The 24,480-nt window shown below is 46.6% G+C and overlaps 1 protein-coding gene across 2 annotated transcripts; it reads right to left on the reverse strand.

Moving 5' to 3' along the window:
* Positions 1 to 3,130: 3,130 nt before the first annotated feature.
* LOC123080802 (pentatricopeptide repeat-containing protein At3g13880-like) lies at positions 3,131 to 7,871 on the reverse strand. 2 transcript variants are annotated; one of them, XM_044503755.1, is made up of 7 exons: positions 6,183 to 7,871; positions 5,230 to 6,010; positions 4,758 to 4,951; positions 4,615 to 4,671; positions 4,035 to 4,205; positions 3,721 to 3,915; positions 3,131 to 3,604 (listed from the first exon to the last, which is right to left on the reverse strand). In XM_044503755.1, exons 1-2 carry the CDS (start codon positions 7,814 to 7,816, stop codon positions 5,260 to 5,262), a joined length of 2,385 nt encoding a protein of 794 aa, XP_044359690.1. In that variant the 5' UTR covers positions 7,817 to 7,871; the 3' UTR covers positions 3,131 to 3,604; positions 3,721 to 3,915; positions 4,035 to 4,205; positions 4,615 to 4,671; positions 4,758 to 4,951; positions 5,230 to 5,259. The 2 variants fall into 2 exon arrangements, with proteins under 2 accessions (XP_044359690.1, XP_044359691.1); XM_044503756.1 differs by lacking the exon at positions 4,615 to 4,671 and having other exon boundaries at positions 4,758 to 4,875; positions 5,264 to 6,010.
* Between the last annotated feature and the right edge of the window lie 16,609 nt (positions 7,872 to 24,480).

The following is a 24,480-nucleotide window of genomic DNA, read 5'->3' on the forward strand; positions in this document are numbered from 1 at the left end:
CTCCATTGTAAGATTTGATGGAAGCACTCTTACTCCCGATGGGAGCCGCGTGCGTTTATTTATGGAAGACAGGAACAGCCCCTGTCATGGCGTACAAGTCTACGATGATCGCTAGGACTCATCGATACATGAGGAATCAGGATAGGAAAAGAGAAGAAGAGATAGAGGGAAGTTTAGATTACAAAAGGTTTAAACGGTATTCTAACAGCCTCCCTTAATCTAAACTACCCTATATTTAAATTTCTCTTGAACTCCTCAAACGGTTTTGCTGGAAGAGCTTTAGTAAACCCATCTGCCAAGATCCTTGGATGGAATAAAACGTATCTCCAACTTCTTCTCAGCAACCCTTTCTCGTACAAAGTGAAAGTCTATCTCAATATGCTTAGTTCTGGCATGGAAGACTGGATTGGCACTCAAATAAGTAGCACCCAAATTGTCACACCATAGACATGAGATACGACGTCGCTTCACTCCCAATTCCTCGAGCAAAGATTCAAGCCAAATAATTTCAGCAGTAGCATTTGCCAATGACTTGTATTCAGCTTCAGTACTTGACCTTGACACAGTTGCTTGTTTCCTGGCACTCCATGAAATAAGATTAGAACCAAAGAAAACAGCAAAACCTCCTGTTGATTTTCTATCATCACTGCAGCCTGCCCAATCTGCATTAGAGAAAGCACTAACAAGTGTAGAATTTGAACATCTGACTTGTAGTCCCAATCCTACAGCGTGCTTAACATACCGTATGATTCTCTTAACAGCTGTCCAATGAACTGAGGTAGGAGCATGCAGATATTGGCATACTTTGTTAACAGCAAATGAAATATCTGGTCGTGTCAAGGTTAAGTATTGCAAAGCTCCAACCACACTTCTATATCTAGTGCTTTCTTCCTCTTTAAGTGGCTCCCCTTCATGTGCTGACAATTGTTCTGAAGAGGATAATGGTGTGGGTGAAGGTTTGCAGTCCTTCATTCCCATCCGAGCCAAAAGTTCAGTGGCATATTTTTCCTGTTTCAACATTGTGCCATCTTGAACCTTCTTAACTTCAATGCCTAGAAAGAAGTTCAAATCACCAAGATCCTTTAAGGCAAATTCTGAACTCAGGTCACGCAAAAGAGCATCAGTCGCATTCTTTGAAGAACTTGCAACTATAATATCATCAACATATATGAGCACAAAAATAACAGTATTTGCCTTGTTATATATAAAGAGAGACGTGTCAGCCTTTGATGCAATAAAACCAAGATGTTTCAATTGCATACTCAACCTGGAGTACCATGCTCTAGGTGCTTGTTTCAAACCATAGAGAGCCTTATCAAGTTTGCGCACATAGTGAGGTTTTTGCCTGTTTTCATAACCCGGTGGTTGTCTCATGTAGACCTCCTCTTCCAGAACACCATGCAAAAAGCATTCTGCACATCTAGCTGTCTTAAGCTCCATCCCCTAGATATAGCAATAGCTAGCACAAGTCTTATAGTTGCAGCCTTTACAACAGGACTGAAGGTATCCTCATAATCAATGCCATAACGTTGTTTAAAGCCTTTAGCAACAAGACGTGCCTTATACCTGTCAATGGAGCCATCTGCCTTTCTTTTGATTCTGTACACCCACTTGCAGTCAATGATATTCTTTCCTTTCTGATTCGGTACCAAGTGCCAAGTCTTGTTCCTCATGAGTGCATTGTACTCTTCATCCATGGCATTTTTCCACCTTTGATCTCTTAATGCATCGTCCAATCTTGTTGGTTCACCTGAAACACACAACATGCCATACGGTATAGTACCATCTTTCCGCACCTTAGGGTTTTTTATACCTTTCTGCAACCGAGTCATAACTCTTGATGCGGCAGGTTGAGGTTGGACATTATTGACCTATTTAGCTATAGAGACATTGCCTCCGGCATATAAAAAACTGTGTGTCCAGGCAAATTGAAATATGAATGATATTTGGATACAACTATTGGGTAGTTTTGTGATGCAATTTTTTTTTGGCTTCAACGTCGTCATTTGGCCCCCCCTATGTCTAAATCCTGGCTCCGCCCCTGTGCCCCGGGGCACAACAGCCAGGTGCGAACTCCCAGTGCTCCCACTGCCTTGTGAGGGACGAGTACACTAACATAGGCACCACCTTCTCTTTCGGCTCCTCGCCCTCTCCTCTTGTACTTGCCCGAGTGATAGAACCTTGCCTGAGTTTTAAACGTCTTCCCCTTCTGTAATAAGAACACATGATAGTGCAGCGACACGGCCGGGTCGAAGGCGAGGGACATGAAATCATGATTCCGCCAGGCCGATGGGTACAGCAGGTGAACAGAGTGTGCCGTCGCCGGGTTGAGCACGTAGTACTCTCCCTCCTCATGGAGAAGCAGGAGGCCGTTGCAGGACTGGCGTACGGTGCCCTTGGGTGGGTAGGAAGGGCGCGGGAAGCCAGGCTTGCCTTGCGTGCCCGGCGGGGCGAAGAAGGACATTTCGGATCGACACCCGCTCTTGTTGACAAAGATGCCCGGAAAGGCCCGGCGGGGAAAGTAGCGCTCGAGGGAGAGCCCGTGGGCGTCGACGATGGCCCGCCACGAGCGGCACACGCACTGGGACGCGGCGATGTCGTGCCCGGGCAGGCGGCGGAGGATGTCGAGGAGCACGTCGTAGGGGAAGCAGATGCCATTGCCATTGCCATCGCCGTCGCCGGCGTCCATCTTGATGGATCGGTGGCACGCGCAGGTGAAAAGCGACAATGCGATGGGAGGAACTTGGGAGATATCTGTGGTTCTCTTTGATGTAGGGTACGTACATATATATGTGATGCGATGCGACGAGCTCGGTTTGGTTTTTCTCCGAGTCCGGTCCCAACTTTAACCTCCACGAATTCCAAAGGAAAACTGAACCTCCACGGGCATCTTTTTCACGTGGGTACATATACCAGAACAAAACATTAGACAGGTTTGGTTGCTCCCAACGCTGACCAAACATCCGAGCGAAACACAACAGCAACAGCACTGGTACATGAAGAACCAAACGCATTCCAAATGTGACACCAACAATCCACATGAACAAAAATATAAAATCAACTTCACACACGAGCAGATCGAACGATCAACTAGTAAAAAAAACTCATCGATCTTCAAATGTGACAGACTGAATAATGTCCAGATTTTCAAACGAGTGGAAACAACTTCAAATATCAATCAAGGGTGTGGCTAGTTCTCAGTTTACCGAGGCTTAACAAAGTCTCAGTCAAGCGATATAACATGTAAGAAAGAAAAAGAAAAAACTGAGAAGAAAATTTTGCACGGATCTCAATGTAAGATCTAACGAGTGTAGCGTCGACTGAAGTCTCAGTCGACTGAGATTTAGATTTAGCTAGACTGATCAATCAATACACAGTCAAAGTCTCTGGTACAAAATCCAAGACTCCGCCAAGCATATCCAGCCAGATCCGTCATCGTTCGCCCCCTCGGTCACCTCCTGAGCTCACACAGCAAGGTACAGGCACACGCCAGGCCTTATTTGGCACTAGTGTGTGTACCAGCAGGGTTTTCAGGGAATTTTCCTTCTAGTACCTATGCCTCGGGGAAGGCGAGAGCTGCTCACTGTCGCTCGAGATGCTCCTTCTAGTTTCACAAGAAGAAAAAATAATTCTTTCAAGATCCGTAGATCCGTAGTACATTGGTGTGTTTTATTTTTTATTTTTATATAAAACATGAGAAAACCAGAAAGAGTCACCGACCTTCTAGGACTGCAGCTCCTTGATGCGCTCTATGGTTGCATCACATGACCAACAAAACACAAGCAAGCATTCAACTACTCATGTTTCCTACACATGTTTGCACTCACCTTCCTCGGAGGACTAGGTGATGTAGAGTTGGATGAATCTCAGTATCTCACCTTCCACGCGAGCCCCAATGGAGGAGGTCCTCTGGTTCTGCTACCACAGAGAGAATTAGGTATATCATTTGCAAAAGGAGATGGACTCCGTTGTACGATTTGCAAGGCAGAGTCAGTTCAAAAAAAAATTATCTTTCAAAAATAAAAAAGTTTTACCATGCAGAGGGGCAGCAACGATTTCATTACTTATATGGAGAACTGATCTGGACAAAGTGTGAAAAGTGAGGGGAGCGACTATGACGACGTGGAGGTGGTGGTGGTGGTGGTGACCTTCTCGAAGGGCTCCTCAGCCTCCGTAACTGCTAATAAAAGCAAGATAAGTTCCACCTGCAAGAAATGGCAAGTTAACACCTTCTCACACAACACAAGTACAGCACCCAATTGGTCAACACACACAAAACTGTGAAACAATTAGCAAACCCAGATAACTGGCACATGGTTATGGACCGTGCCCATCCAAATGTTCAGGCATTAGCAATAACGAACACAATAATGACATGATCTTGAGCAAAATCGCATAGTGAAGTATAAACATGGCAAGGCAACGCTATGCGTAACTGAAGGTAATGCTTCCTGACACATGGCACACATCAAGCCAGTGTAAATTATACTGTAGTATACAGAGGCCTCAAACCATGTATAGCATACTTTTGTATTCCTGGACAAGGTAGGCAGATTGCACATAAGCGATCTATACAAGAAACTCAAGCAATAAAACAAGCTTAAATTTACTTACAGCCTTTTAAGAGGCCCAGGTGAGTACCTACGAGGTGATGAGCTGCCACAAACCCTCCTAGGTGGCAGTTGCGAGACTAGTGTCAGCAATTCCTCAGTATATTACAATACCTTAGATACAAGAATGAAATTTCCAAAACTCACCGCATTGGCGACGTGTGCCTTATAGGTGGCGAAGGAGAGGATGTCTTCCAATTGGAGATCCTGGTCTTCTGTCACCATGCCTAACAGGGGATGGAGAATAGGAGAATCAGCACGATGCCTTGGAGGTGGTTCAGTGTACTCAACCATTCAGTTTGGAGGAGGCCGCTTTTGAGGAGTTTAAGGCGCCTTTCTTCCTGCTGAACGAAATGTAATAGGTTTAAATCATCGCAAGGCTACCATATGCACCTACAGATTTTAATCCTAAATGGGAGCAAAGCAATACAGAGAACTGTCTTTTAAAGAATCAGAACACCACACTGGCACCATACACCCTGAATAACTTATAGGCTATAAAGCTTCAGGAGCTTACGTTCCCTAGGCCTCTGCTCATCTGCTGAAAAATGATTTTCACTCCTAACTATGGTAACTAAATAGGTATGCCAACGTGTCAGGTTTATCTTCAAGGATTCACCTTTGGAACCACTGCACCAACCAGTAGCCACTACCAGTAATCCGCACAAGAACATGAGCCATCTCTGAAGTGGTGGAAGCGAATCGCATCTCTCAAGATTATTTCTCTGTTTTCACTCTTCGATATCAATTTCATAGCTAAATGGCAGTCACGGCAGACTCTCAAGTTCTTCATTACTCGTATAGGTGCTGACTGTGGTAAATGAATCAATCCTAATGCCACAGCTAGTTTCTCACTATGCCAATTCATCCAACTTTGCTCGTTTCTAGTGATGTCATCTGACTTTGTGCCGGAAGTATCAGTGGCTGTCAGTTTATCAATCTTGGAAAGCATATCTGCCAGTTTCGCATATATTGTGTTGCTCTCTGGATGGCACTTGTCACCGGCAACAAAAGAGTGAACCCCGGACCTTAGTTCAATCCAACTCAGACCAGGTTCTTTCTTCACACCTCGCTCTTTCATCACATCTCTAATTTTTGAAGCTAAGGAGAGTTCCCCAGCATCCAGGTAAATGTTGTAGAGATTTACATAGGATGCTGAGGAACTGGGTTGTAGTTCCATTATCCTATCTGCAACAAGTTGACCTCTCTCCATGTCTCGATGGATACGACATGATGCTAGCAAAGACCGCCAGATGACAGGTTCATCATGGAAGATTGAATCCCTTATAAAAGCCTCAGCATCAGCTAGTCTCCCAGCTCGGCCAAGGAGATCAACAACACATGTGCGATGCTTTATGGTTGGACTCAATGCATACTCATTTTTCATGATTTCATAATACCTGCATGATACGATGAAAGGAATGGACAAATGAGAAACATGTATAATTCTAGTATAAGACAGTAAGTCACACTCCAGCAACACAAAAAACCTCAAAGTTCCGACCATATACAGTTCTTTTTTTCAGATAAAGATGTATGTATGAATAATTGAAAATTGATGATCTGACATACCTGAGTCCCTCATCAACCAATCCTCCATGGCTACATGCAGTAAGGACACCGAGAAAAGTAATCTCATTTGGCACCACCTTTGCATCTACCATTTCACTGAAAAACCGTAAAGCCTCCCTTGCACAGCCATGCTGTGCATGGCTTGATATTACAGCAGACCAAGACACAACATCGTGTAATTCCATCTCCTGAAACCTCCGGACTGCAGCATCAACATCCCCTGATCTAGCATACATATGTATGCAGGAGTTTCCAATGGCAGTGAACCGACCAAATCCAGATTTTGTGGCAAAGCACTGAATCTGCTCACCAGTCCTTGCAACAGCCAAACTGGCACAAGCATTCATCACTATCGATATAGTGAAAGGGTCAGGTTTCAGTCCAGCAGCTAATAATTCATGGAACAGGGTCAGTGCCCTTTCGAAAAGCTCATTTTGAACACACCCTGAAATCATCGCTGCCCACATGACGACATCTTGCTTCGGAACAGATCTGAAACAACTGAACCCATCTTCCATATAGCCAGAGTTGAAGTACAAGTCAATCAGTGCACTCCCAATGAAGTCATTTCCCTGGAAACAATGCTTCAGTACTTGTCCATGTATCTGTTTTCCGAATTCAATGTCACCTGCCAAGTTGCACGCTCGTATGATGCTGGAGAATGTGAACTCGGTAGGCTCCATTCCTCGACTCTGCACCTCTGAATACAGACTCAACGCTTCTCTCAGGACATCCATACCGACAGCAGCCTCATCACGACACAGCCCCGCAATCATGGCATTGAACACAACCACATTGGGATCAAGCACCGACTTGAAGAGCGCAACAGCTTCACTCAATGCGCCCTTCTTGGCATACATGTCAACCATCGCGCTCGCAAGAAACACATCGGAGTCCAACCCAGCCTTCACCACACATCCATGAACCACCGCGGCAATATCCCTCAAAGAGTCATCGCTGCCAGCACAACACTTCATGACACTTCCAAGAGCGAAAGAATTCAAGCCCATACCGCACCGGCGCATCAGAGCAAACACACTCAGCATGTCATCCTGAGCACCTGCACGCACGTAGCCAGAGACCAGCGCGTTCCACGAGACGTCGTCCCGCTCCTCGGCGGCGTCAAACACCCGCCTCGTCTGTCCCATGTCGCCGCACCTGGCGTACATGCTGACGAGCGAGTTGGAGACGAACACGCTCCCGGCGAGCCCCTCGAGGATGGCCAGCGCGTGCACGGCCTTGCCCTCCCGCAGGCGCCCGGCCCGCGAGCACGCGGCGAGCGCGGCCACGTACGTGAACCGGTCGGCCCTGACGCTGGCGGAACGGCGGGCGCGCGCGAAGGTCGAGAGGGAGGCGTCTGCCTGTCCGGAGCGGGAGTAGGCGTCGATGAGGAGGTTGAAGGAGACGGCGTTGGCGCGGGGCATTTCGTCGAGCAGGCGGCGCGCGGGGCCGCCGAGGCGGCAGTACGAGGTGAGGAGCGTGTTGCGGAGGAAGAGGGAGGGGAACGGGTGGGCGCGGGCGATGTGGGCGTGTACGGCGGCGGTGTGCCGCAGCGTCGAGCAGGAGCGGAGGTGGTGGAGGTAGTAGCCGTCCAGGGACGGGAACGCCGCCGGCGCCGGCGCCCGCGGAGGCATCCCGGTCTCTCGACTCGTGCGAATTGTTCGAACCGAGAAGGAAGTGAGTGTGAGCCGTCCGATCAAAGTTTCGTGGTCCAGATCTGCTATAGAATAAGTACTCCCTCTTTTCTAAATATAAGTCTTTCTACATATTTTAATATAAACTATATACAGATATATAGATATATTTTTAGAGTGTAGATTCTATCATTTTGCTACGTATGTAGAAGTAGTCCATATTGGAATCTCTGGAAAGATTTGTATAGAAATGGATGAAGTAGAACACAAAGCCCGAGGCACCAGTTATACCGAGGGTCGCACGCATTCTTCTTCTATGCAAAATAATATCCCGCATGTTGCTGCAAAAATTTACATTACTAATAAATTTGTCAAAATTAGTGTATTATAAAAACAATACCACTTCACATTCTCACAACAGGGTTCCGCCCCTTTACCGTCATCAAAGCGACGGATGGAGAAAGAGGGGAATCGTGGTCTTGTCAGGAAGGAGGTAGCTCATACGCGGCCGCCTTAACTCGTAAGATTTGCTTCGTAAACTATCGAAATCCATTTTAACTCAATATTAGATAATATCTCACGTATTGTTACTTGTCATGAAAATTTAATAATTTATAGTAATACCACTCCGCATCCTTTTGAATGGTGACTGTACATTATATGTCACCATTGTTAATGCCCTCGGGGAATACTTTCATCATAGTATCAAAAGACACATGCCCCAACCGACAATGTAGAATTACCCATCAACGCACTGCAATGCAATGCAGACTGCATCATCCATTGCGTTTCAGTCCAAGATTATAGCCCATTATGCCTGATGCCAATCCAAGTCTCTTTCCAGTCTGTCTCTCCTAGATCAAACAATTTTCACGATCGAGAGAGACTCGACAATCCATGTGATGAACCAAAGAGCTTATTGAGACCAAGTTAAATTGAAAAGGAGGGAACATATAAAACCGGAGATAATGTAATTTGATTGGAGTGCATTTAACTACACCAGTGCCTCTTATAGGCTGAACAGTTCCATCAGAAGTTTGTGCCATCTTCTGTATGTGTGTCTGGGTATGAAGTCTATGATACGAACTCACTTGAAGAGCCTGTGACATGCATAGATGCACCCGAATGTAGTGTCCATTATGAATGGGATTTTCATATAAATGCAAGAGGTTGATTTGATGTACCTGGATCTGAGCGAGCATGATTTGTAAAGTTGTCACTGCTAGTTCCTTTCGTTTCGTCTTTTTTCTTTAATCCTTAAACACTCTGTTTCAGCTTCGTTGGCTCCTCTATAATTCAGTGGCTGAAATCTGAACCAAGTCTGATGCCGCCTCTTCCACTACTAACAGAGTGGCAACATAGCCCACTTTGTTTCTACGACTTTACTATGTCCACCTTTTCCATACAACTGCCCTCTACCACGGTTAAACTTGCAAGCATTAGGATTACGACTCAGGTGACCTTGTTGACCACAAAGCACTCCCTTGTTTTTAGAAACCACAAATGTAAACTAGAGCCAAGCATCATCCGCAATTTCAGACTGCGATGCTGGTTATGTAATACAATCATCATATTAGTTATGTGCTACTGTGAGATGAGATAATGGATCAAAGACATTTATTTTAGGCCAAAAGTGCCAAATCTAGTCTTTCCCTTACTCAGAACTCGAAGGGTATTTCCAACGGAACAACTCCACCCTACAAAGTGCGCGCACATAAGTTTATGTTCTTTTTTTCCTTAAATCTCGGGACACAACCATATTTTGACAATAAATACAGTTATTAGCATACCTCTTTGTCCAACTTCAGCTCATCTGCTAAATCCAACTTCTTCTGAGCGTACTAAGCCATGTTCATTGTTTTATGCTGAACAAGAGAACCAGTTATATAAAAACGACAATCATGACCACATATAAATTCATGGAGGATTTTTTTCTCAAAACAAAACAAAAAACCATAGCGGATTCATCAAGACAATACCATACTGACAGATAACTCCCTAAACACATCCCGAGCTTTATCCTCTTCGGTCTACACAAAGGCCATATCAATATTAGCAACATATTGCAGTTAAATATGTATCACCATGTCAAATCTACAATACCCTACTTACCTTCGCATCAGTGCCACCCTGTCGGGCAACATAGTGCATCTGAAAGATAAACGGATGAAATTAGACATTGGCAATATGTTGCATATTTCTTTTTGACAACATAAATTCACAGTTAGGGGGGTATACAAATATGCACAACAGCCACAAATTAAGACATCAACTTACGTATTCTTTTATTGTTGCAATGACAGGAACCCCTTTCAGCTCACCATCTAGTCCCCTTTGTGTACAACAAACTTGTGCATTTCATATACTTCCTTCACAGCTTCCATGTAACTTAACTGAAATATTTGTGAAGCCGTAAGAAATATGCATATTCACAAAGCATGTCTATCACACAAATGTTTGATGTAGTAGGATAACAACATTTTTCTTAGCAACACGCCTCCAGATCTCAAAATAGAGAAGACATATGTCCTTGAGGGACGCATCCTTATCCATCTCAAGAATGTACTCCTGGATCAAATTGACCAGATTGTGAGTAATACCAGCGATCAACACCTCAATTAACAAAAGACAAGATATCTTACATTATAAGCAAAAGCAGCTAAACGAACAGTCATATGGGGAAAGCCAGTTGCAATCCTCAATGCTTGCCTCCATGCTCTAGTATCCTTGTCTATTCACTGAAGTGAAAAGAAGTTAGTCATCATGCGTATGTATATGGACTAATTTCGTGATTTCCTGGGGGGGGGGGGGGGGGGGGGGATACTTACATCCTTGGTCCTGCGATCCAGATGCAAATACTCTGTAATCCACTGTTGCAAGATAACATAGCTCTGAGCCTTGGACACTTGTAGTATTTAAAATTCCAACGGCTTGATCACATAATGTATACCTTGATATTCTCTGAAATTTCTGCATAGTACTTGACATAATGAGAATCAATTTTATATGTATGATAACGTGAGCGGTACTCATCGTGATAGCGGTACAGGTTCCGACCGCTATAAGGCAGCTACAAAAAAGAGAACAACGATTAGATGAAACGTCTGAAAAGGAACAAAAGTCCCACAATTGCTACATTGAAGTGAGATGACATACTTTTGTATACAGAAGTAACTGACTAAGGATCCACTTTTTTTTTCTGAACCATGCAGGAGGAACTAAGGATCCACATTTTTTCCTAGTAAAGTCTGGCTTGCTAGAAATAGTACCATATCCATATATAATCAAATGACCTTTAACAAGTCAATCCACTGAGACACCGTCATGATATAATTCAGAAGCAATTCAAACGTCAACTAATTTCAGCAGCCAAAGTTACCGGCACGAAATCAAAGAGATAAGAAGCATGAAGATAGCAATGTGTGTGAAAACATACAAGATAACATAGCTCTGAGCCTTGGACTGCTCTCTACGGTCATAGAAATCATGATATTTTTATTTTAATACTGAACCTCAGTTTTAAACCAAGGCAATCAAGGAGGTTGAAGAACCAAGTGGGATACACTTCCTAGCACTTCACACCGAGTTAAGGTTACATATGAAATGGCTAAGAAGCACTTCATGCGTATGTATATGGACTAATTTCGTGATTTCCTGGGGGGGGGGATACTTACATCCTTGGTCCTGCGATCCAGATGCAAATACTCTGTAATCCACTGTTGCAAGATAACATAGCTCTGAGCCTTGGACACTTGTAGTATTTAAAATTCCAACGGCTTGATCACATAATGTATACCTTGATATTCTCTGAAATTTCTGCATAGTACTTGACATAATGAGAATCAATTTTATATGTATGATAACGTGAGCGGTACTCATCGTGATAGCGGTACAGGTTCCGACCGCTATAAGGCAGCTACAAAAAAGAGAACAACGATTAGATGAAACGTCTGAAAAGGAACAAAAGTCCCACAATTGCTACATTGAAGTGAGATGACATACTTTTGTATACAGAAGTAACTGACTAAGGATCCACTTTTTTTTTCTGAACCATGCAGGAGGAACTAAGGATCCACATTTTTTCCTAGTAAAGTCTGGCTTGCTAGAAATAGTACCATATCCATATATAATCAAATGACCTTTAACAAGTCAATCCACTGAGACACCGTCATGATATAATTCAGAAGCAATTCAAACGTCAACTAATTTCAGCAGCCAAAGTTACCGGCACGAAATCAAAGAGATAAGAAGCATGAAGATAGCAATGTGTGTGAAAACATACAAGATAACATAGCTCTGAGCCTTGGACTGCTCCCTACGGTCATAGAAATCATGATATTTTTATTTTAATACTGAACCTCAGTTTTAAACCAAGGCAATCAAGGAGGTTGAAGAACCAAGTGGGATACACTTCCTAGCACTTCACACCGAGTTAAGGTTACATATGAAATGGCTAAGAAGCACTTCATGCGTATGTATATGGACTAATTTCGTGATTTCCTGGGGGGGGGGGGGGATACTTACATCCTTGGTCCTGCGATCCAGATGCAAATACTCTGTAATCCACTGTTGCAAGATAACATAGCTCTGAGCCTTGGACACTTGTAGTATTTAAAATTCCAACGGCTTGATCACATAATGTATACCTTGATATTCTCTGAAATTTCTGCATAGTACTTGACATAATGAGAATCAATTTTATATGTATGATAACGTGAGCGGTACTCATCGTGATAGCGGTACAGGTTCCGACCGCTATAAGGCAGCTACAAAAAAGAGAACAACGATTAGATGAAACGTCTGAAAAGGAACAAAAGTCCCACAATTGCTACATTGAAGTGAGATGACATACTTTTGTCTACAGAAGTAACTGACTAAGGATCCACTTTTTTTTTCTGAACCATGCAGGAGGAACTAAGGATCCACATTTTTTCCTAGTAAAGTCTGGCTTGCTAGAAATAGTACCATATCCATATATAATCAAATGACCTTTAACAAGTCAATCCACTGAGACACCGTCATGATATAATTCAGAAGCAATTCAAACGTCAACTAATTTCAGCAGCCAAAGTTACCGGCACGAAATCAAAGAGATAAGAAGCATGAAGATAGCAATGTGTGTGAAAACATACAAGATAACATAGCTCTGAGCCTTGGACTGCTCCCTACGGTCATAGAAATCATGATATTTTTATTTTCTAATACTGAACCTCAGTTTTAAACCAAGGCAATCAAGGAGGTTGAAGAACCAAGTGGGATACACTTCCTAGCACTTCACACCGAGTTAAGGTTACATATGAAATGGCTAAGAAGCAACCAATATCCTTCTTCATATAGGAACCAGTACAAGAAGTATCGAGCATGGATCGATCATTATGAGAAAGCCAAGCATAAAATTTTTGAATAATAATTTCTCTTAAGAGCTCATGATTGGGGCATGAATATAACATTGACTTAAGCCTCCCCCAAGCTTGAGCGATACTTTCTCCTTCACGAGGCCAAAAATTATATATATATAATTCCGATCACGATAAACCAGATGCATAGGATAAAACTTCTGATGAAATTCGAATTTCAATCGGTTGTAGTTCCATGATCCAATATCATCCAATAGCCTATACCATGTCAATGCCTTTCCCTTCAAAGATAAAGGGAAGACCTTCTTCTTGACAACATCCTCGGGCATACCTGCAAGCTTAAATAATCCACAAACTTCATCCACATAGATTAGGTGCATATCAGGATGTAACATTCCATCTCCTGCATAAGGATTAGCTAGCAGTTTCTCTATCATACCGAAGGAATTTCATAATAAATATTTTCAGTAGGTTCAGTAGGTTGAGGATCAACTCTTTGCTCTTCTGGTCGGGGTGAAGCTACCCCGAACAAGCCACTCAAAGGATGATTTTCCATAGTGACAATCGACAGTAAATTTCAGCACACTATATAGATGTTTCCTTACCAATTTCCACTTACCAAAGGCGCTTCACTCCCCGACAACGGCACCAGAAAAGAGTCTTGATGACCCACAAGTATAGGGGATCTATCGTAGTACTTTCGATAAGTAAGAGTGTCGAACCCAACGAGGAGCAGAAGGAAATGACAAGTGGTTTTCAGCAAGGTATTTTCTGCAAGCACTGAATTTATCGATAACAGATAGTTTTGTGATAAGGTGATTCGTAACGGGTAGCAAGTAATAAAAGTAAACAAGGTGCAGCAAGGTGGCCCAATCCTTTTTATAGCAAAGGACAAGCTTGGACGATCTCTTAGATAAAGCAAAAAGCTCCCGAGGACACATGGGAATTGTTGTCAAGTTGGTTTCATCATGCTCATATGATTCGCGTTCGTTACTTTGATAATTTGATATGTGGGTGGACCGGTGCTTGGGTGTTGTCCTTACTTGGACAAGCCTCCCACTTATGATTAACTACTCTCGCAAGCATCCGCAACTATAAAAGAAGTGTTAAGGTAAACCTAACCATAGCATTAAACATATGGATCCAAATCAGCCCCTTACGAAGCAACGCATAAACTAGGGTTTAAGCTTCTGTCACTCAATCAACCCATCATCTACTTATTACTTCCCAATGCCTTCCCCTAGGCCCAAATAATGGTGAAGTATCATGTAGTCGACGTTCACATAACACCACTAGAGAAGAGACAACATACATCTCATCAAAATATCGAACGAATACCAAATTCACATGATTACTTATAACAAGACTTCTCCCATGTCCCCAGGAACAAACGTAACTACTCACAAAGCATGTTCACGTTCAAGATCAGAGGGGTATTGAATATCATTAAGGATCTGAACATATGATCTTCCACCAAATAAACAAACTAGCATCAACTACAAGGAGTAATCAACACTACTAGCAAGCACAAGTACTAATCTGAGGTTTTGAGACAAAGATCAGAGACAAGGGATGAACTAGGGTTTGAGAGGAGATGGTGCTGATGAAGATGTTGATGGAGATTGGCCCCCTCTCGATGAGAGGATCGGTGGTGATGACGATGGTGATGATTTCCCCCTTCCGGAGTGATGTTTCCCCGGCAGAACAGCTCTGCCGGAGCCCTAGATTGGTTCTTCCCAGGTTCCACCTCGAGATGCCGGCGTTCTGTCCTGAAAGCTTCCTTTTCTAGGGTAAAAGACACCATATAGCAGAAGATGGACGTCAGAGGCCTGCCAGGGGGCCCACAAGGTCGGGGGGCGCGCCCAGGGGGTAGGGCGCGCCCTCCACCCTTGTGGCTGGCTGGTGGCCCCCCTCTGATGCTTTCTTCGCCCAATATTTTTTATATATTCCAAAACTGATCTCCGTGAAGTTTCAGGACTTTTGGAGTTGTGCAGAATAGGTCACTAATATTTGCTCCTTTCCAGTCCAGAATTCCAGCTGCCGGCATTCTCCCTTTTCATGTAAACCTTATAAAGTAAGAGAGAATAGGCATAAGTATTGTGACATAATGTGTAATAACAGCCCATAATGCAATAAATATCAATATAAAAGCATGATGCAAAATGGACGTATCACCGTACCCGCACGATTCCCCCCTCCAAGTGACGGCGGCACTGCCGTCCGTGGAGGGGGGCCTAACCAAGGAGCCCCAAGACGGGCGTCTACGCATGCCATATCACTTTCACACATGCATCAGGACCCGTGCGATGTTTCGGTAGCATAGCTACACCCCGAAGGCCACCCCGAATCCCAGATGACCAGGAGATCTAGCCCTTTGACTATCGCCGGACGGGCTTTGACCAGTGGACTCTTCCACCCGGTTGCGATAGGTCAGCCCATAGCAACATCCCCGAACACGGTCTGGACCCAACCAGCCACTAGATTCCCTCCGGTTCTACCGTACCCGCACGATTCCCCCCTCCAAGTGATGGCGGCACTGCCGTCCGTGGAGGGGGGGCACCAAGGAGCCCCAAGATGGGCGTCTACGCATTCCACATCACTTTCACACATGCATCAGGACCCATGCGATGTTTCGGTGGCATAGCTACACCCCGAAGGCCACCCTGAATCCCAGTTGACTAGGAGATCTAGGCCTTTGACTATCGTCGGACGGGCTTTGACCAATGGACTCTTCCACCTGGTTGCGATAGGTCAGCCCATAGCAACATCCCTGAACACAGTCTAGACCCAACCAGCCACTAGATTCCCTCCGGTTCTATCGTACCCGCACGATTCCCACCTCCAAGTGACAGCGGCAATATCGTCGTCCGTGGAGGGGGGCTAACCAAGGAGCCCCAAGACGGGCGTCTACGCTAGCCACATCACTTTCACACCTGCATTAGGACCCGTGCGATGTTTTGGTGGTATAGCTACACCCCGAAGGCCACCCCAAATCCCAGTTGTCCAGGAGATCTAGCCCTTTGACTATCGTAGGACGGGCTTTGACCAGTGGACTCTTTCACCTGGTAGCGATAGGTCAGCCCATAGCAACATCCACGAACACGGTCTGGACCCAACCAGCCACTAGATTCCCTCCGGTTCTACCTGACGCGCATGATTCCCTCCTCCAAGTGACGGCGGCACTGCCGTCCGTGAAGGGGGGCCACACCACGGAGCCCCAAGATGGGCCTCTACGCATGCCACAACACTTTCACACATGCATGAGGACCCGTGCGAGGTTCCGGTGGCATAGCTACACCCCGAAGGCCACCGGACTGGACTAAACCCTAGTCTAGCTGACCAGATGATCTGGCCCTTTGACTTTCGCCGAATGGGCTTTGACTAGTGGACTCTTCCACCTGGTTGCGATAGGTCAGCCCATAGCAACATCCCCGAACAAGGTCTGGACCCAACCCACCTCTAGATTCCCTCCGGTTCTACCGTACCCGCACGATTCCCCCCACCAAGTGACGGCGGCACTGCCGTCCGTGGAGGGGGGGGGCTAACCAAGGAGCCCCAAGATGGGCGTCTACGCATTCCACATCACTTTCACACATGCATCAGGACCCATGCGATGTTTCGGTGGCATAGCTACACCCCGAAGGCCACCCCGAATCCCAGTTGACTAGGAGATCTAGGCCTTTGACTATCGCCGGACGGGCTTTGACCAATGGACTCTTCCACCTGGTTGCGATAGGTCAGCCCATAGCAACATCCCCGAACACGGTCTAGACCCAACCCACCACTAGATTCCCTCCGGTTCTACCGCACCCGCATGATTCCCCCCTCCAAGTGATGGCGGCATTGCCGTCCGTGGAGGGGGGCCACACCACGGAGCTCCAAGACGGGCGTCTACGCATGCCACAACACTTTCACACATGCATCAGGACCCGTGCGATGTTTCGGTGGCATAGCTACACCCCGATTCCCCCCTTTAACCAGATTCCCTCTGTGTCAACCGTTTCCCCCCTCCGTGACACGGCGGTAGCGTCGTCTGTGAGGGGGGCAATCGATATACCATTGGGGTATATTTTTTGTTTAGATATGGCACATTTATGTTGTGAAAAAATTGGCACAAATTCTATGCTGACGGCAAGGCCGTCGGCATAGCTGCGCACACGGAGCTACAATTCCATGGATCGATGATGTGGCGAAGCACGCGGATTGATGACGTGGTAGAGGGCATGGGCCAGGCCTATGCCGACGGCTATGTCGTCGGCATACCTCTGCCACACCACGGGCCTCGGATCGATGACGTGGAGGCGGCGTGGATCGGTGATGTCAGCAAATCTATGCCGACGGCCGCCGTTAGCCCCCGTCGGCGTAGTTCCGACGCCGTCAAACGGTCACCGCTGACCGGGTAGGCGGGCCCGGGCTATGCCGACGGACCCCGTAGGCGTATCTCGAGCGGTCCCGACGGCGGTAGTATGCCGACGGCCCCCGTCGGCATAGATTGACATATGCCGACGGCTTTTCTACGCCTACGGCCTGCCCTAGGCCGTCGGGATATGTCCATCTATGCCGACGGGGGCCATCGGCATAGATGTGGCCGTCGGCAACTACGTACATTCTGGTAGTGAAGGGCCTGAAGCGGTTGGTCAGGTTGAAGCTCCCCGTGCCGTGAGCATCTCCCTCCCGCGGCTCTAGCCTAGCACCGCCATAAAATCCATTTTGCATATCCTCCTTCCTCTCTCTTGCCGATCGTGGCAGGCGAGTCCATAAGGCCGGCGGCCGCCGCCACGTCCTTAACTACATAGCATCGGCGCCATCGAGGGCCCGACAGACGACGCCGGCCGTGTCACCGTGACGAGCTCATCGGTAGGTCGCACCTTGAGGTCGTCCTCGTCTAGTTGCCGCGCCACGTACAGCCGCTGCCTCCTCCGCGCCGTCCAGCCTGGTCGCCGCCGTTGCCGAGGTCAGCCAAGTTGGGCTTTCGAGGCGAGCGCTCGTTGCGGCATGCGACAACAAAGCATGCGGAGGAATCATATATGGCTGCAGCTTGACGTCGATCAAAAGGTTTGCACCTGTGGCCACAATCATTTTCTCGTCCTTGAACCTCAACGGCGAGAGGTGCCATGGCCATGACCGACGCAAGCAGCATCAACGACAAAAAGAAGGTGGATCCGTGGATTTTTTTTCCATGAAACGTCTTGTGTCTCCTGCATGCGTACAGTCGTACATGTGCGTGGGTGTTTCGTGCATCCTGCAACCGGCAGATCAAAAATGATCCAGCTGCTTCTGGCCGTCCGGCAAGATCGATCAGCCAGCTCATGTACATGTACTTGCGTGTCATGTTCTATCGACGGAAAAGTCATATGTAACAGCTGCTGCACTTGGTCGATGTCACCATATGGATCCAAAGAAGTGCACGATCCCCATCCTATTTGTGTGGAGAGGCTGCTGCCGGCGAGCCACCAGTGGAGACCACGGCGGCATGGCGGGGGAGGAGGCGCCGCATGGAGAGGACTGGGGAGCCCCGTCTAGCATGCACAGGTACGAAGCCTGGGCAAAGGCGGCACGGGGAGCGGCAAGTGGGGAATTGTGAGGAATATGACGAGATGTGGAAGACCTCGACCAGAGGTAAGTTCCACTTATCACGGGAAACTTTATTTCTTTCTATACATACGAGATCGCTAGCCGAACGAGAGGGAGAGGGCTAGACGAATGAATGACGCGAGGGCGAGACGAACGAAGGACGACTTACAAACCAACCATCACGGCCGCAGACTCCTCCTTTAGGAGTAGAGAGAGGTCATGGAAAGAGTGTGTTTGATCGGTATATGTTTGATTGCGATGAAAATAGTGAAAAGATTTGATTGTGACAATTTCATTGTAGTTGTTTATGGAAGCTTTTTGTGATGCGATATGTTTTGGATGGAAGGTTTTAAACCCACCCTTCGATATGATTTGATTGATGTCTTATATGGAAGGGCGCGATCACTAGAAGGATGGAAGGGTTGGTTTGATTTTTTTGGCATGGGACGTGTGGGTCTGATGATGAATTAAAACCGGTGTTGGTTTTCGGATGGAGGTGGAAAATCGATGAAAGGGAGATCGCTTGGTGGGGTATATATCGATCGCTTGGTGGAAAATGAACGAAACCAACGAACGAGCTACGGACTGAGACATTAGGAGTAAAGATGATTATTCGAGAACATCCCTTCGTTCTAGCCGCTATAAGTTAGCGTTTAGGAGTAGGAGGTCGGAAGCTCGACACGTGTACGTGCACTCTATTCTTTGCGGGGTTTTTTTTTTTTGCAGAAACTGAGCCGAATAAAAAAGGGCAATGCCACGCGTCGGCCGATGGATAATAAGAAAGCATCCGCCGCCACGCTGACCATTAGATGGACACGTTAGTGGCCGTCCGATCCATCCGCGTAAGCACCGGCTCCTTTGCAGCAACGCAATTACCCAAGCCTATATGTTTTTACTTTTTGCAGCAAAGGTCTTGTTGCAGAAATTATCCGACAGAGGGCATGTTGCAGAAATTTTTGCACAAGTATTTTTAATTTTATTTTTTGCAACAGAGGTGCTGTTGCGGAATTTTTTCGCAATAAAGGTCTTGTTGCAGAAATTTTAAAGACCGATAAAATCCTTTTGCAACAGGGTCATGTTCCAGAATTTTTTGCAACAAGGGTCATGTTGCAGAACTTTTTTTGCAAACAGTGACCGTGACATGAAGGAGATGGTGGCAGGTGGCAGGAGGAACTTGAGGTGGTGGTGGCCATGCCCGGCCACGACCGAGGTGGGCGTTGGCGTCGGATGGCAGTCGCCCGTGTTTCAGGCGCCTCGCCTGTCGTGGATGTGATGCTCGTGGTGGTGCTTCTTCCAGCTTCAATGCTCCAGGCACGCAGCTCACCGCTATTATCATGACCGATGGTTGGACCTAGGACTCCACCGGCGCTAGCAAATAACATTTGTGGTTTGTAGAAGAGTACTGATGCCAAGGCGGTTGCAAAATAAAGGAAGGAAATGAGTGGAGGGAAGAGGTTGGATAAGAGATAAGGTTGGGAAGGGAGATGTGAGTAGACCCACATGAGACACGTGTTGTTGTTAAGGTGAGGCGGATGACGCATTGGAGTTTTCCACCAGTTGAACCTAAGCTTTTCCTATAAAAAACAAACAAACAAGAAAACATCAGGTTGGCTGGACAATTAAAAAAAAGAATGGCATCATCTTAGATGTGACATAGACAGAATAAGAGTAAAGGTTCCCCAATCTGCTTATTTTCGACAAACTCTTGGTGAGGTCCTTCAAACAACCTAAAACATATGCGATGCGCGTATTCCTAACTTGACCATGGCTGCTTGAGGCTATGTTCGTTTACGCCCATTCGCGCGAGGTTTTAAGCAGAAAGTGTTGGGGAACGCGGTAATTTTAAAAAAGTTCATATGATCACGCAAGATCTATCTATGTGATGCATAGCAACGAGAGGGGAGAGTGTGTCCACGTACCCTCGTAGACCGAAAGCGGAAGTGTTTAGTTAACGCGGTTGATGTAGTCGAACGTCTTTGCGGTCCAACCGATCCAAGCACCGAACGTACGGCACCTCCGCGTTCAGCACACGTTCAGCTTGGAGACGTCCCTCGTACTCTTGATCCAGTTGAGGCCGAGGGAGAGTTTCGTCAGCACGACGGCGTGGTGACGGTGATGATGAAGTTACCGGCGCAGGGCTTCGCCTAAGCACTACGACGATATGACCGAGGTGTGTAACTGTGGAGGGGGGCACCGCACACGGCTAAGACAATTATCAACTTGTGTGTTCTAGGGTGCCCCCCTGCCCCCGTATATAAAGGAGCAAGGGGGAGGCCAACCGACCCCTGCAGGGTGCGCCCCAAGTAGGATTCCTACTAGGAATCCTATTCCTAGTAGGTTTCCAACTTGGGGAAGGGAGGGGGTGTTGGGGATTGTAGCAGAAATTAAAATTTTCTACGCATCACCAAGATCAATCTATGGAGTTTACTAGCAACGAGAGGGGAGGAGTGCATCTACATACCCTTGTAGATCGCGAGCGGAAACGTTCAAGAGAACGGGGTTGATGGATTCATACTCGTCGCGATCCAAATCACCGATGATCCAAGCGCTGAACGGACGGCGTGGTGTTGGTGGAGTGACAGTTCTCCGGCAGGGCTTCGCCAAGCACACACGGAGGAGGAGAGGTGTTGGGGAGGGGAGGGGCTGCGCCTTGGATGTCGTGTTGCAGCCCTCCCCTCACCCCTCTATTTATGGGGAGAAGGGGGAAGGGGGCCGGCCCCTCTAGATGTGATCTAGAGGGGGGCGACGGCCAAGGGGGGAGGAAGCTTGCCCCCCAAGCAAGGGGGGCGCCCCCCCTTTAGGGTTCCCCCCAAACCCTAGGCGCATGGGCCCTAGGGGGGTTGGCGCCCAGCCTACTAAGGGATGGTTCCCTTCCACCTACAGCCCATAAGGCCCTCCGGGGCAGGTGGACCCTCCCGGTGGACCCCCGGAACCCCTCCGGTGGTCCCGGTACAATACCGGTATACCCCCGAACATTTTCGATGACCGTATGGTGACTTCCCATATATAAATCTTTACCTCCAGACCATTTCGGAACTCCTCGTGACGTCCGGGATCTCATCCGGGACTCCGAACAACATTCGGTAATCACATACAAACCTTCCTTATAACCCTAGCAACATCGAACCTTAAGTGTGTAGACCCTACGGGTTCGGGAATCATGCAGACATGACCGAGACACCTCTCTAGCCAATAACCAACAGCGGGATTTGGATACCCATGTTGGCTCCCACATGTTCCACGATGATCTCATCGGATGAACCACGATGTCGAGGATTCAAGCAATCCCGTATACAATTCCCTTTGTCAGTCGGTACTTTACTTGCCCGAGATTCGATCGTCGGTATCCCAATACCTCGTTCAATCTCGTTACCAGCAAGTCACTTTACTCGTTCCGTAATGCATGATCCCGTGACTAACTACTTAGTCACATTGAGCTCATTATGATGATGCAATACCGAGTGGGCCCAGAGATACCTCTCCATCATACGGAGTGACAAATCCCAGTCTCGATCCGAGCCAACCCAACAGACACTTTCGGAGATACCTGTAGTGCACCTTTATAGCCACCCAGTTACGTTGTGACGTTTGGTACACCCAAAGCATTCCTACGGTATCCGGGAGTTGCACGATCTCATGGTCTAAGGAAATGATACTTGACATTAGAAAAGCTTCAGCAAACGAACTACACGATCTAGTGCTATGCTTAGGATTGGGTCTTGTCCATCACATCATTCTCCTAATGATGTGATCCCGTTATCAATGACATCCAATGTCCATGGTCAGGAAACCGTAACCATCTATTGATCAACGAGCTAGTCAACCAGAGGCTCACTAGGGACATGTTATGGTCTATGTATTCACACATGTATTACGATTTCCGGATAACACAATTAAAGCATGAACAATAGACAATTATCATGAACAAGGAAATATAATAATAACCATTTTATTATTGCCTCTAGGGCATATTTCCAACAGTCTCCCACTTGCACTAGAGTCAATAATCTAGTTACATTGTGATGAATCGTACACCCATAGAGTTCTGGTGTTGATCATGTTTCGCTCGTGGAAGAGGTTTAGTCAACGGATCTGCGACATTCAAATCCGTATGCACTTTACAAATATCTATGTCTCCATTTTGAACATTTTCACGAATGGAGTTGAAGCGACGCTTGATGTGCCTGGTCTTCTTGTGAATCCTGGGCTCCTTGGCAAGGGCAATAGCTCCAGTGTTGTCACAGAAGAGAGTCATCGGCCCCGATGCATTGGGAATAACTCCTAGGTCGGCAATGAACTCCTTCATCCAGATTGCTTCATGTGCTGCCTCCGAGGCTGCCATGTACTCCGCTTCACATGTAGATCCCGCCACGACGCTTTGCTTGCAACTGCACCAGCTGACTGCCCCACCATTCAAAATATACACGTATCCGGTTTGTGACTTAGAGTCATCCAGATCTGTGTCGAAGCTAGCATCGACGTAACCCTTTACGACGAGCTCTTCGTCACCTCCATAAACGATAAACATATCCTTAGTCCTTTTCAGGTACTTCAGGATGTTCTTGACCGCTGTCCAGTGTTCCATGCCGGGATTACTTTGGTACCTTCCTACCAAACTTACGGCAAGGTTTACATCAGGTCTGGTACACAGCATGGCATACATAATAGACCCTATGGCCGAGGCATAGGGGACGACACTCATCTTTTCTCTATCTTCTGCCGTGGTCGGGCATTGAGCCGTGCTCAATCTCACACCTTGCAATACAGGCAAGAACCCCTTCTTGGACTGATCCATATTGAACTTCTTCAACATCTTGTCAAGGTATGTGCTTTGTGAATGACCTATGAGGCGTCTCGATCTATCTCTATAGATCTTGATGCCTAATATGTAAGCAGCTTCTCCAAGGTCCTTCATTGAAAAACACTTATTCAAGTAGGCCTTTATACTTTCCAAGAATTCTATATCATTTCCCATCAATAGTATGTCATCCACATATAATAAGAGAAATGCTACAGAGCTCCCACTCACTTTCTTGTAAACACAGGCTTCTCCATAAGTCTGCGTAAACCCAAACGCTTTGATCATCTCATCAAAGCGAATGTTCCAACTCCGAGATGCTTGCACCAGTCCATAGATTGAGCGCTGGAGCTTGCATACTTTGTCAGCATTCTTAGGATCGACAAAACCTTCCGGCTGCATCATAAACAATTCTTCCTTAAGGAAGCCGTTAAGGAATGCCATTTTGACGTCCATTTGCCATATTTCATAATCGTAGAATGCGGCAATTGCTAACATGATTCGGACGGACTTCAGCTTCACTACGGGTGAGAAGGTCTCATCGTAGTCAACTCCTTGAACTTGTCGATAACCCTTAGCGACAAGTCGAGCTTTATAGATGGTAACATTTCCATCCGCGTCCGTCTTCTTCTTAAAGATCCATTTATTTTCTATCGCTCGCCGATCAACGGGCAAGTCTGTCAAAGTCCATACTTTGTTTTCATACATGGATCCTATCTCGGATTGCATGGCTTCAAGCCATTTGTTGGAATCTGGGCCCGCCATTGCTTCTTCATAGTTCGAAGGTTCACCGTTGTCCAACAACATGATTTCTAGGACAGGGTTGCCGTACCACTCTGGTGCGGAATGTGTCCTTGTGGACCTACGAAGTTCAGTGGTAACTTGATCATGATCATGATCATTAACTTCCTCTCTAGTCGGTGCAGGCACCACAG

This window comes from Triticum aestivum, chromosome 3D (assembly GCF_018294505.1).
Source record: "Triticum aestivum cultivar Chinese Spring chromosome 3D, IWGSC CS RefSeq v2.1, whole genome shotgun sequence".
In the NCBI taxonomy this organism is placed as follows: domain Eukaryota; kingdom Viridiplantae; phylum Streptophyta; class Magnoliopsida; order Poales; family Poaceae; genus Triticum; species Triticum aestivum.

Bases quoted from the DNA above. Each gene is read 5' to 3' on its own strand.
- LOC123080802 (XM_044503756.1), bottom strand. From the start codon at position 7,816: ATGCCTCCGCGGGCGCCGGCGCCGGCGGCGTTCCCGTCCCTGGACGGC. The intron at 6,011-6,182 runs GTATGTCAGATC...CGTATCATGCAG, and splicing joins TTGGTTGATGAGGGACTCAG to GTATTATGAAATCATGAAAA. The intron at 4,876-5,263 runs GTAGTGGCTACT...ACCACCTCCAAG, and splicing joins TGTTCTTGTGCGGATTACTG to GCATCGTGCTGATTCTCCTA.